Below are 14554 nucleotides of genomic sequence, written 5' to 3' on the forward strand. Positions count from 1 at the left end.
ATGAATGTGGATATTCTTTCCTTGTCTATGGGTGGAATATTAGCTACTAGTACCTTTCTGAAGCCTGAAGCCCACCTGAGGGATATAGGATGCTGGCAGCTCAAAGTGCTATTGTGTATTTTTGGCTGCTCTTGATTAGCTTGCTTTTATATCTTGAAAGGTTAGGAGCCACCCTGACTTCTAATTCTTCCACAACTGATACTTTCAGTGAATGGTCCAAATTCTTGGGAAGGCATTTGTTCTACCTTTTTTGGTGGTTGGAGGCTAACCTGGTTGAGGTCAGCCTCTGCTGACATAAGCTAATTCCTCTTCCTAGGAGAGGACATGTTCTGGGCTTGAATGCAGACAGTCAGAATTTAAGTGATTTTGCTCCAGCAGGGTGTGAAGTTGTTGCCTCTATGGCAGAGGACAGAAAAAAATTAATACGACTTCTATAAAACTACAGAATGCCACTGCTGTGATGGAGACAATCTGTATCTGATGTTTTCTTCTTCCTCTAGTATTCAGGTTTTCATTTCCTTTTGTGACTGGTCATCAGAACAATGATGATCTATGGGAGCATAAGGTGGGAGAAATGGTAGTATCTATAGCAGTAGTGAATGGTTGAAATTCCTTGCTAGTTCTACTTCTTGGACTTTTGAGGGGTAGATTTTAAGGTTTGATTTTTGAGGGACCATGATGGTGGTCTTTTTGTCTTGGATGGGGGGAAAAAATTCTTGCTTCCACCTTGATTATGAAGTGGTCCACAGATAGAGGTGGTTCTTGTGTTTGTCCACATGCAGCCTAAAGGTCCAGTCCAAAGTATAGCTGGCTCTGTTCAGGCCAGAAGAATACCTTTGAGAAACTTAAGGTGGAGAGTTGAGATAAGAAGTGCTGAACTACTGCCTCAGAGGTAATGTTGAGTTCAAAGATCAGCCAGCATCTCTGTAGGCTCTTCTCAAAAGCCTTCGGTTTTGGTATATGTGCTCAGATACCACTGATATGTGCCTTCGAAATACATTAGCCATTATTACAAACAAATGGAAAAAAATAATAGTTTTCAGTAATATATAGGCTTTAGTGGGGAGGCGGGGGGAGGCAGTTAACCAGGGCATGCTAGTTGTATACAAAATTAAATACTTTTGGTTTTTTACGTTTTTAGTACTTCAGATAAAAGGCAGTATATTACAAATGTATGTTGTTCTTCATACTTAGTGTGAGTCTTCCAAGTACCTTTCTGTGGCTAAAAAAGGTATTTCTGAATGCAGAATTTTAATGTGGTATTTGAAACTTGGAATGACAGCTCTTTTTTTTTTTTTTTTTTTAAACAGGGATACTTTGGTGCTGTTGGTGCTCTTCTTGGCTTGCCGAATTTCAGCTGAAATTCCAGATGCCACTACACTGAATTGTTTTCCACTTGGTTGGCATTACTACTACATTGTTTAAGTCAACGGGAACCAAAGGAAAAAAAGCAGCAGTTTTGCTGCAGTTGTTTTTAAATTTAAGTGGTAAACTGCTGGATGTTACCATATTAAGGAAGTGGGATCTTGCTGTGTAAGGCATTTTTAAGTGAAATACCTGTGGGTTTTGCCTTATGATCTCCAGTGCTTGTAGCCAGTTTTGAACTTCTAATATGCAATACATCCTCTGAAAAACAAGCTTCCAAAAGAGAATTCCAGCCCTTTTAGGTGTCCATCATTTACAATAGTGTGGACTTAAACATGAAGCTTTAGTGCTAAGCAAATATCTTTTGTAGATAATCTGGTGAAAGTGGTTTATTTTGATGTTTGGTTTTTTGTCTCACTACTGCATTGTACTAAGAGCAGAATTGTATGTTTAAGACAATTGACCTGAAAACACCAAAGTGCCATCAACAGAAAGCAAAGCTATGTAGTGTAGAAGATCATTTCTCGGTATGACAGCATAAAGTGTTACAACACTTAATATGTTCCAGTAATTGCAGAATTTTAATGTCTCATGGGAAAATATCTAATTTAGTTTTTTAGCAAATATATTAAGTGAAAATACAGTACTGCATTTCCACATATCTGTACTCTTGTGAAGCTTTACATTTGTTCAGTTCATTTATTGAAAGGTAGATATGGTATTTTGGGAAGATCCCTTTGGATTAGGTTCATGATTCAATGAACAGCAAGCCTTTAGAAAAGGCATCTGACATCCAAAATTCCATGACCTTACATTCTAAATCACAAAATTTTGATTTCATTCTCCTCTACTTGTGAAAGTCACCACAAAACTTGCAGAGTATATCTACCCAAAAGAGGCCTGGGACTAAAATTATTACAGCTTGTAATTCTGTTGCTTTGGCATATCTTTTTGAGGAAGCTTGTACAAATTCTATCCCTGCTCTACCGATCTGAAAACATTTAGTCCTTCATTTCATTAATCTTAAACAAGATATTTCACTTCTAATAGTCTCAAATCTAGGTGGATGATTTTAATTATCTTGTTTTGAATTGGAAGTTTGTTTTTGTAGCTCCAGAGTTTGTATTGCAGAGTCAAAAGGACCAGTGTTTAGTATACTTTGTTAAACAATTCCCATTATTGCAAACTGTGGCCTTGGGATAAACTCCATATTCTGAGACTAGCCTTTGTTTTGTCTACATACTGTGTTCTCAGACTATTTTAAATTTTACAATAATTGTTTTACTGTGAGAAGTGTTGCTGCTGCCAGGAGATAAAGGCTTTAGACTAGAAAGACCATGTCAGAAGTCAAGCCAGCTATGTATGTCAGTGTATATATATATATATATTTTTTTTTAGTGTACCTCTGAAGAAATACCCAATTTTGCAGTAAGTAAATTAATGTTAAGTATTTCCTATATATGCATAAAAAGCTATATCTGACTAGAACTCATTGATATGTTGGAATTAAACATGTTTTTTAAATGGATATGACTCTAAATCAAGTAAATGAGTAAATATTCCAGAACATTGCTATGTTGCATTACAGCAGCATCTGAACTTCTTAGCCACATTACCTTTCCACATAATGTGCATAAAGGGGACTGAAAATAGTAAGTAAAAAATTACTCTTTCTGGAGTTTGGGGTATTTTGTTTTTGTTTTAGTTGAATTCCATAAAATTTCCTAAGGCCAGAAGTGCAGTGACTCTTATAGGGGTGAGAAGGAGGCCATTTCATTCAACCCAGTGCAATGTCAACTTTGAATATAGTTTGTCATTGCTGCTGAGTACCTAAGCTAAATTTCCATTGTTAAGACTTTTCAATTGAGGCTTCAGTCTGGAAAGAAATAGAATAATTTCTAGAACTATGCTTATCATTGAGCGAAGGCAGCATCAGTCTACGAAGCAAGTTGGTACAGCTTGGGTAAAGTGTGTCTTTATGAAAGTTGCGAGAAGTTTTACCATGACTGAGTGTAAAATCTAGTAGCTTAGTTAGTTTTCGTTAACAGCCAGTAGTAGGAAGAAGTAATTTAACTTGTTTCTTCTATGAACTTTAGATTATTTGAAGACTTATTTTTCTGCAGGTTGTATTAGCCTTATACAAAGTTTCACACCCCAGATGCTTGCCTTTCCCAAGGGATGGAGACATAATACTTCAGCATCATGTCATGCTGTTTGGCAAGAATCACTTTAGCTAGTCTATATCCGTTGTCATAGATTACTTCTTCCATACACATCCTGTACTACTGGAGCATAAACTGAGAGTTGCTTTTGAAGCAATATTTAGTAGATTGTATATTTTGACCTGAAGATATCGAAAGTAAGTTTAGCTAAAATATTATTTTTCCAGTTCTGTAGCAAGGCAGTCTGAGACAGATGACCTTCGTAAATTCAAGAAATATTAATTTGATGTAGCCTATGATACATTTTTTAAGTTAACATGGACACCGGAATAAATTCATAAGGAATTCTTGAATAGCGGTATTGCGTATGCTATTAGTATTGCTCATGAGAAATAAGATGCATGTCCTACCTTTATATATTTCTTTCCTTCAACTTTGGAAAAAGTCTGGCTGGCCTTTTTTAGTTCCTTCTGCATAATTCGGTTGTTGTTTCTTCTTACCCCCCACCATTCTCCCAGAGACTACCAGCAAAGCTTTCTAGCCCTCCTAAAAGTGCACCCCTTGAGATCCATCCTAACAGAGGGTTATTGGTCTTTTTGCTGGAGAGTGTTCAGGCACAATTGCTGAGATTTATTTGGTTATTTTTTCCAAAAACGTACAAATACACCTTTTTGTCATCCAAGAGTTTCCAAAGATTGATTGTACCTTTAGAGGGGTCACTAAGCATTGTAAATACAAATGAAAGGAGCTTTAAATTTCTTCATCTAGACCTTCGTATGCAGACCAAAAGAACCTTGCCAGGACTCCCTTTAGAGTGAATTGCTGAAGTAGATTCATTTCTGTCTTATCTTCAATGCTTTTACCTTCACATTTGGCATTCCTTTGTTTCAATGCTACTTGGAGTTTTCTTACAGTAAAGGAACTCAAACAAGCGGTCACATGCTATAGCAGAGGAAGTGCAACAACTTTCTTTGCAAGCTTGTGGATCCTCATGGCTACTGCTGACTTCTCAAAGAGGGAACCACTTTCTTCAAGTAGAGGTTTTCCCCTTGAAAGAAAAAGGCAAAGCTCATTCTCAATGTAGTGGGTCTCAGATCAAGCAGCCAGACGAGTGCCTTCAGTTTCTCATGTGATGCCAGTGATGTTAGTTTTGCTTGCACTGCAACTTCATGTTTGAGCATTCTTGGTACCAGTAATACGTCACCCCAGACTGTTTACTGTAGATGTGGACAATAATTGTATCAGCATTTTAGATGATCCGCTAGACCAGTCAAGAAGACAGTATGAGCTTTCTGGCCTCCCATCTTCATGGCAAGCTAGTCTACTTTTGTTGGAGTAGTTTTGCCTACCAGTTTGTCTCCCCTCCGTCCCATTGGATTTGTCCATGCATTATGTCAGAATGTTTAGCATGTCGTTGTGTCTCTGCAATGATGCTTGTTTTTTGTTCCACAAGTACAGGCTGTTTCTGGATGCTTCATTTTTATATGAAGATATGGACTGGTTGGTATGGCTAACAAACCTCTAACCATTCTCCAACACCTTTCTAGTTGGGCTTAAGGTAACTGCACTTTAAGGAACTCCTTTTTGCTACGTATTTTGGACCTTTAAATTTAAGACCAAATCTAGAATACTGGCATTACGTTTTTCTGTTAAGTCTTTTTTTTAGTGAATCTAATAATATTGCCACTTGTATAAACAACTTTTCTATAAAGCATCATTCCATTTAGAATCTGGGAATGTAAAGACTCTGAACAGATCAGTTTTTCCGTTTTTTTTGTCATTAAGTTTTGCTTGCAGTGACATACATCCAGCAACAAAGCGCTTATGAAGCATCAATACCACATGCAGTGCTATTTAAATTTTTGGTATTAAGAGAGTTGGAAGTCAGGCTGTGTTACCCATTTTCAATCTCTAAGGGATACTTAAGAAATGCTTAACAATTCTGGTTCTTCAACTAATACTTAGTTGTATTGAGAAGTTCTATTCCTATTGCATTCAGGTGGTTGGTAGTATACGTCTTGTATATACATGTAAGGTATTCCTTGCCTTTTTAATGTGAGGAGAATAAACAGCCTTTGTTATATTACAATTTTTTATATTCTACCTGAACCAGTGTAGATATTTAATAAAGCACCACATTTTTTGGGAGTTTTTTTTTAAGAAGCTGGCCCATTCTAAATAACTGTGGCAATAACTTGTATTTCCTAATGTTTTAGGATAGCTGTGGGAGTTAAACATTTGAAAGTATTTCAAGGTACTTGCACTTAGAGCAAAGTTGTGCTCTTTAAAGACTAATCAGTGTCTTATTATGTTTATTCATCATATAATCTTTCATGCCTTTACTGTTTTGTAAATATCTAATTCATTATAAAACCTCTGTAAATGAATTGTTGGTATCCTAAGGAGACAGATTAGTTTAGTTCATAACAGAATTGGAGACAAGATGGTCTTGTTACTGATTACTTCAAGCAAAACAAGTATTGAGGTTGAACCAGTGCAGCTAAATAGGTGTTAACCCACTTTCTCCTGCATCTAATTTAATGTGCAGTCAAGCTGGCTATTTCTTATGTTCATGTTCTCCTTATGAAACAGATATTTCTCTGTCTTTCCCACATACGGGTATTTAGAAAACCTGCAATGTGTACAGTTGTTGGGTTTTGTTTGGATTAAGGAATTTAAACAATATTGAGGATCATACTAAGTATTACCTAGCTGTGTCTTTTACAGTAATAGGTCGACAAGCACATTTTATAAATACAGTTGAAATTAAATTTTGATAAAATTCTTCCCCTTCAGGCTAAAGCAGTGTGGCACAGGTAATTTTCAGCTCATTAAGAATAGAGTTGGTGGGTTAATTGTCTGCAAAAACTTAATCAAGCTTATGGAAGTTTGTGTTTGATATGGAGCTGAATGGGGGAGGGGGGGGAGGGCGCTAAGATGCCTTCTCACAGCACAGAGCGATAATTTCCCCACTTATAGTCCACAAAATGCTGAAGTGCATATTACTAAACCTTCTTGATCAGTTGTATCTGTCTTTTCTTGTTAATATATTCCAAATATTGTTACCAGTATTCTAAAATTTAATACCTTTAAAGAAGACTTGAAGACAAAGAACATAAAGTCTGCAAACAAGTCTGTTTTCCAAGATGTTTACCTGCTTAGATCTCTGACATGTATCACTGTATTATTGTAACACTGACTGCCAAATCCTGCTTGTCTTAGTTACTAAGTAGTCTGTTGGTTTAAATGGGAACTACTCTTAGCAGTAATGAAACATTTGGCCCCAAGATTCTTTTAAAAAAGCCATTCAAATGGGGAAAACTGTAGTGCTACTTTGCATATTGCTGCTGGTGCTAAATCAATTGAAAAATTTAGAATCAAAATAAGTTGTAAATAGAATTAATATTTATGGCCTGGTCCTTTTGACAGACTTGAAATGTGTCAAGTTGCAAAGATTTCTCATGGCCTTATGTTGAGCTTCCTTTTTTATATATTTGGATTGAAATGCATTAAAGTCAAGACATTCATGGAGCTGGCTTTCTGTGCTGCTTTCTGTAAAGCAGATTACATTCAATTTGTGCATTTTATGACATGGATCACTTTCCATTACTAGAATTTCAGTTTTAAAACTAGCTTTAGCTGTTAATCTTATACTTTCCCATGCTTTGTCATTGTAGCTGTTTAGAGTAGACAAAGTTTTTTAGTACCAACTACTGTGGGCTCACTGTGTGTCCTTCTGTGTTAGCACTTCAAAAAGTACAGCCATTACTGTAAGTATTTACCATTTTTGTTGAAAATTGTGAATATTTAAAGTTAATTTTAAAGGTGTAACTTGTTAAGTAGTCCTATCCATAAAATAAACTGAAATAGGGTTTCTGAATTGTTAATCTGGAGCAATAACAGTTTTAATCTGTTCAAATTTCACTATTCCTTCAGCATGGATGTTTGACCTTTGTAAATACAAAGTCTTTAAGCAGTTACATTGGTTTCAGATTGAACATTACAAAAGACTTGTTTTAAACAGATTTTTGTAGGGAATGAGGATGTTTGGGGGAAAAAAATTAAATTTGCAGTACCAAGAACCTGAACATTTGTGTTACTTTGGTGTTCAGATTGAGATGGGACATACGCAAAAAGTTGTCTCTTGTATTTTGATAGTCAGCACCATCTGTTTTTACATTTGTCATTTTAACCATATATATTTTATCTCTTAATTGCTAGGCAATTTTCTTACCATGTGTAGGCCTTCTAGTGACCAAATCGTACATTCAGAGTTCTTTTAGTTCCTTAGCAAAAGGGATAGCAAATCCATAAACTCCAAACCCGTGTGAGGAGGATGTTCTCCATAAGAGCCATTTCAGTTAAGTTGCCTTATTCTATTGTATTGTACTTGTGTTATGTCTGAGTTTATTTGTTTACTGTTCTGACACTGAAGATATGATGTAAAAAGTACAACGTGCTGCAAATTTGTATTAACTTTATTAAATTATACCTTTATGTAAACTGTAGTACATCTCTTGTAAATTGTTTAATTTATTTTTTCATTTTATAGCTGCTCATTATTGAATGTACAGAATAGATTTAATGTAATTAAGTATTTTCATTGTGGCCAAATTGATTGTGCCTACAATGTAATCATCCCCATCAAAACTGTATATAACTCTTTTACTGCTTGCTTGCATAAATGAGGTTTGGATTTAATTTACTTGTTTGTACTGTATTGCCATAAGCCAACTTTAATATAATGGACCTACTTTTTTGTAGTTTATTTTTCTGGTTTTGTTACTGTTCAGTATGAATGTTGAAACAGAACTGTCTTACTTTTCCTAATAAATAACTCCAGATTGTTCAATCGTGCCTCCATTGTTCCTTTTCTTTGTGCTCCTTTGTTAGTCGATATGTAGCATCACAAATTGCTGTTCTAATTGATATATGCAACAGTACAAAGTATAACTTAACAGTAGGGGAACACGATGGGACCAACCCTCCAGTTCTTCCTGAAAAGATATCATAAACACATTTAATAACTAAATTTTGATGTAGCTGCCATTTTTTAAATGTACAACTCATAAATGGCCCTACATTGATAGCCTTGAAGAATAGAGCCTATGCAACAAGTATGACCCTGACAACAGCAATGTAAGCTTTCACATCAAAACTATCTTTCTTCCTACCTTGGGAATGTATATTGGTTCCTGCACTCCTGAACAATTCACTGCTACTTGGCGGTATTATACATTGATACATCCTGGCTGTGCTTACTCGGACTGATTTTTTTCAGTTCAGTTCAACACTTACTTGTTACACTGGCTGACTAGCTCATGATTATTTCAAGAATTCTAAATTACCAGTCTGAACCCTCTTGAGCACAAGATGATAATGCTCCATCCTGGAGAATTGTCCTTTGTTTTCACTATCCAAAGAGCCTAGTTTTGTTTGACCTGAGGAGTTCTGCAGCTTCTTGGGATGTAAAATACTTCTTTCTCCATCTCTAGGCCCTGGATGAAAAGCAGCATGGGTAGAACATGCACTGAAGTTTAAAGTCATGATGCACACTAGCTTATTCCACTAATCTTTACAGCAAAAGTTCTTTGCAGTTGTATGTTATTAACCCCAAACATGAGTTTTTAAAAATCCATGCAGTACTGCTGATGCTAACTTGATTTTTTTTAAATGTTTATATGAATTTTATGTAAATAGTCCATGATTAATCCTCTACATATTGTAGAGTACAGGAAATAGGATCTATGTTTCAAAATACTACCTCAAATCACTTTACAGATTTATGATAAATAGCAGTTTTGGATCTCTGCACCCTTATGCATATTCTAATGTAGTGGCTGTCTTGAAGTAAACTAGTATAAATCCTCACTGCATATTTACTAAATTATTTTCTTTGGGGGTAGAATACAAATACCCTTGTTGGTGGAAACTAAGTGAGAGGGGAACAAATGGATGGGTGAGGTGTTTTTTTAGCTAGAGCTCGATTGGAATGGTAGGAGGAAGTAGGGGAGACCTGAGGATTGGAGCAGATAGGTTTTTCGAGACAACTAGTGGTGTGGTGGAAGGGAGTTTCAGGAGCAAGGGGTCAGGGCTAGAGTTGGTGGCAAAGGAGATCAGGATTGGAGGTTGGACTGGTCGGCATCTACAGTTTTGTCTGTAAAATGTCTATTTTTGTTTTCAGTGGTGATTGGTCTAAATCCAAACATCCCTGAATCTGAAAAGTTGCATCATATTTTGTGGCTGACACAGCCCTGATTTTCAATAACTTGAAGCAGAGCTATAGTGAGGAGAGGCTTCAGGGATTTTGTGGGGTGGATATGTTGTCATAACTACAAGCTCTTGGTTTCATGTACCTTATACTTGCTGATGCCCCTTTCCCATAAAAGACACAGATTCTTTAGCTTTTTGTGAAAGCTAAAGATACCTTTTGGAAAGTTTAGTTTTCCTGGTTACAGCTGGGTAGCTATTTAAATGAGTTTAGAGATACTTTATGTTGAATGGGGGTTACTGTACTGGTCACTGGAAAAGGCTTTTACGTTCAGATGTGCAACTCAGCTGAGGTGTTTAAACCCTCATATTAGTACCTACTATGCAAGAACAAGGACCTAGGTTGTTTTATGAAGTATAATAAATATTTAGGTCTAGCCTAACCCTGGAGACTATGAAAACCTTAAGAACGACTTCCTAATGTCAATGCTGTCATGTTTCCAGGAAACTAGGTAACTTCACATTATTTTATCCATAAGCTTATTCAGTCAGTTATCCCAGTATAAAGCTAATCTTGAGGAGCCAGCAGCATGGTCTTTTGGTCATGTAAAAATCATTAACTTCCACCTACTTTTAGAAATATAGATAATTGTTTCCCTCTGCTCTACTGTTGGGGAAGTAGAACCAGATCTGTTAGTCACTGGGGGAGGGTTTTAGCTTTCCCAGTTTACACTGCTTCCAGGCAGAAGGTTTCCCAGCCAGCTGCTTTCCCTGAACCATGGCACACAGGAAAATTCTACTGTGGATTCCTTTCCTTGTCCTAGCTGGGAATCTGTTTTCAGGAGCCTGGTAGAGGCTACAGTATCTTACAAATCTACTTTTCATACTGTTTTTTTTTTCCTGTTAGTGCAGGTAAAGATTTACTTGTAAATTACTTGCAGCATCAGTCTTTGAGACTACTTCTGGGACACAGTTCCTTGCAAGCCCTGCTATCAGTTATAACTGAGGAAAAAATGTGGAGGACGAAGTCATGAAACAAAAGCTTATTTTTTGCCAACATAATTTACCATGTGTACACTAGCAAACCTGTCCTTTTGATTCTCTCGATTCATTAGGACCCATCTCAAAAAATTTCCTGAATGACTTATTTTGGAGGTACTGAATTTGATGCTTATTTCAGCAGAGCACCACACTGTCTTCTAGACAGCCACGGTGTGGATATGCATTTCCTTAGCTGCTTTGTTAAACATTTCCCTATTAATCAGACTGTTCAGTCCACTGGTACATCACTCAGAATTAAATAAAGCAAGTGTATGGAGTTGAATTTAGAGTGTCATTTCAGACATGTAAATAACTTGTGCAGGAGAGTTATATATGATGTGTGGAAAGTACAGTAATAAGTTTTTAACTCAAGTATCAGAGGGGTAGCCGTGTTAGTCTGGATCTGTAAAAAGTGACAGTGTGTCCTGTGGCACCTTATAGACTAACAGACGTATTGAAGCATAAGCTTTGATGGGTGAATGCCCGCTTTATCAGATGAATATCGAACAAAGTGGGTATTCACCCAAGAAAGCTTATGCTCCAATACATCTATTAGTCTATAACAGGGGTCGGCAACCTTTCAGAAGTGGTATGCCGAGTCTTCATTTATTCACTCTAATTTAAGGTTTCGTGTGCCAGTTTTTAGAAGATCTCTTTCTATAAGTCTGTAATATATAACTAAACTTGTATGTAAAGTAAATAAGGTTTTTAAAATGTTTAAGAAGCTTCATTTAAAATGAAATTAAAATGCAGAGTCCCCCGGACCAGTGGCCAGGACCCAGCCAGTGTGAATGCCACTGAAAATCAGCTTGTGCCACAGGTTGCCTACTCCTGGTCTATAAAGTGCCACAGGACTCTCTGTAAGTTTATAACTGTGTTCTCAGGTTTCTCTTACAGCTCTCACACTGAGCCAGCAGAGGGAGCAGAGAGACCACCCATTTTCTGTAGTCTGTACAGCGGCAATACTGGTACTTAGGAATAAAGTCCCTTTCCTCTTTAAGGAAAGTATTTTTGTTGACTGAGATCCTAGTGCAGCTTGAAGTTAATCTTTGTTGATGGTGGCTTGTGTATAACAGTTGGTTCCACTCATGGCTTTGGGATTTGAGATTCCTGCTGTTATCATATACAGGTACTTAATTCATAACATGCTTTGATACATAAAGGCAGCTAGAGTGCACCGAGCATTGGACAAGCTTTAGAGATCTTGGTTGTAATTCCTGATGGCTGCTGACACTGTGTGGCCTTCATCAAGTCTTTTTAACTAGCTTGTGCATCAATTTCCCTGCCTATGAAATGAGACTAGTGCCTCCTTTGGTACCTCAGTTACTCTAACTATAAAATGGGAATAGTTGCCACCCTGGTAAAACCTCTTCTGCCTTGTTTCTTTACAGGTTCTTATCCCCCACTCATCACCATAATACCCAAGTGCTTTCCGGTAATGCATTAAGCAACATGACTAATGCCTGTCACATGTTCTTCATTCTCTCTCTCCTCACTGGGAGAAGCGTGTTCACTGGAGTCTTGTTTTGGTAGTGAGTGCTTTTTATTTTGTTATATGCCTGTTCCTTTGTGTGTGTGTTAGGGAAGGTCAAAGAAATGCAACTTGCACTTGTAGGAAAGGTTTGTGAAGTTTGTTCCAGTCTCGGACACCTCTAAGAAAATTCTTTCTCCCACATGGATGAGCTTTGCCCTTATTGTAGAAGGCTCTATTGTGCCAGAGTAGAGTTGTCATCCTGGAGCTTTAGATGATCTTTTAGAGATTCTGGGCCCAGGCCATGGAGCGTTTTGAAGATAAGGACTGAGACCTTTGAACTTCTATGGGAAGCTAGTGTAGAGAATGGAGGACAGGTGTGATGTGCTAACAGTAGCCTGTGTTGCTGAGGAGATGCCCTGCAGCGTTCTGTACTAGTCAGTTTCCTAAGTGCTGAAGGCTTCATGCCTGAGGTATAGTGTATTGATGTAGTCTAGCTGAGAGGTGATGAAGGAATGAATAACTGAGGCCATGTCATTCTCTGCTATGGTGGGACAGAGTCCCCTAAGCAAGTAGAAATGGTATAAAACATTACACTGGCTGCTGCTATGTGAGACCTCAGTATCCGCAAGGAATCCAAGAGTATACCTAGAACTATGGGTCTTAAGATTCAGATGAAGAGTAATGTTTCCATGTAGAGTGTGTTTATGTATATGTGTGTACATGTCTATATAAGAAAAAGCAATTATAATCAGAAGGGTAAAAGAATTTATAAATGATTTTACCTTATCTGTTGTGTCTAAATTAAGAAATGATGGAGGGAAAACCTAATTAAATGTCTGCGCTAACAAATCTCTTGTTAACAGACGCAAACCTGTTCAGCCTTCTAACTTTCCATTCCTTTTTAGGGAGGTAAAGCCAAGCAACATCCCAGAATGAAATCTGTACATTTAAACAGAGTGTTTACGTCTTCAGTGATATTATGTTTTTGTTGCTGAGCAGCCCAACAAAGTTTTAAAATTTTAAGTGAGAGCTGGGCCTCAAGCCAGAAGCTGAGCACACCCCAAAGGTAGGGTCTGGAGGAGCAACACAGTGTGCAGGAATAGCCTGCATCAGAGACTATTTTGCCCTCCTTTGCTGTGAGCTCTCATTATTCCGGGATGGCTTGTTAATAAACCACTCAATCTGATGTTTTCTTCTTTGCTGAGTTTTAAGCTCAAGTGGGCTTAAGTAGTCAGCTGTCCAAGCTTGAATCAAGTGCAAAAAAGGTAAACAGCAAAATGGGGAAATATAGATTTTTACAATTCTTTCCATTTTCTTGATTCGAGGTATTGTTAGTCACAGGTAGGGATTTGCAAGATGTGAAAAAATTATTTAACCACAACAGGTAATTTTTCTGTATGCGGTTCATAACAAGTGAAGCTATTAGTGCAGTCAATAGGCCAGGAAACTGCATGATAGAAATTTGCCTACAAAGTTACATATGAACAGTTTCTCCTCTAATTATTGATAAATATGCTAGGGTACAATTTTCTGCAAACTGGATTTTTTTTTCATCTAGGGACACATCACTAGTAGTTTCATTTCCACTCTATGAATGCTTCTAACTTTTACAGTTTGTCACATCTACATTTTTCTGATCACATTGGTGGCATGTAGTAAGAATAAGGGGGAAAAAAAGAAGGGTTTGATTGAGGCTTGGTCACTTATGAATCTGAATTGGTCCCTCTGCTAAGTACATTGAGCTTGATTCAAACCAACATCTCTGAGGAAGCTTGGAAGTTAGATTTCTGGAAAACCCAAAACAGCCTATGAAATCTTCATTTGACATCATCCTGGTGATTAAGAAGTGGAACAGGGCTAGTCTAGAGAGGTCTAGCAATACTGATTTTTGTTTACTTTAAACTCTATACAATTTGTTCTTTGGTTTTTATTATATGATTCTTCTGCATATCAAAAACAGGAAAGAAGTCAATCACACCAGTGCTATTTCAGTCTAAGAATAGTGGTAACAGTAGTTTTCTATTTCACTGTCCAACTCAGATTACTTAATGAATCCTCACAATGCTTGTGTGAAGTAGGTATGATCCCCATTTTACTGATGAGTTTACAGAGTAAACCTAGACCAGATCAGCCTGCTGTAAAGCATGAAATTCATCCCTATAACAACTGACCAAGTTCTCACAGAGATCCTGCATTCTAAAGGAAGGGCTGCTTGGCTTGCTCAGTGGGATTCTACCACCTATCACAGCAGTAGTGGTTACCACCTTATTGGCATGGGGTAAGGGGACCCTTGCTGAAGTTA

At 37.2% G+C, this 14554-nt stretch overlaps 1 protein-coding gene across 1 annotated transcript in view; it reads left to right on the forward strand.

The window, feature by feature from the left end:
- The window catches only part of PANK3 (pantothenate kinase 3), a 29046-nt gene extending 20667 nt beyond the window's left edge, over positions 1 to 8379 (forward strand). The window contains exon 7 of the mRNA XM_045027630.1: positions 1311 to 8379. Within this exon, the coding sequence (XP_044883565.1) occupies positions 1311 to 1361 (51 nt within the window). The 3' untranslated portion in view covers positions 1362 to 8379. The remainder of the gene's footprint in view (positions 1 to 1310) is intronic.
- The last annotated feature ends 6175 nt before the right edge of the window (positions 8380 to 14554 follow it).

This window comes from Mauremys mutica, chromosome 8 (assembly GCF_020497125.1).
Source record: "Mauremys mutica isolate MM-2020 ecotype Southern chromosome 8, ASM2049712v1, whole genome shotgun sequence".
NCBI lineage: Eukaryota > Metazoa > Chordata > Testudines > Geoemydidae > Mauremys > Mauremys mutica.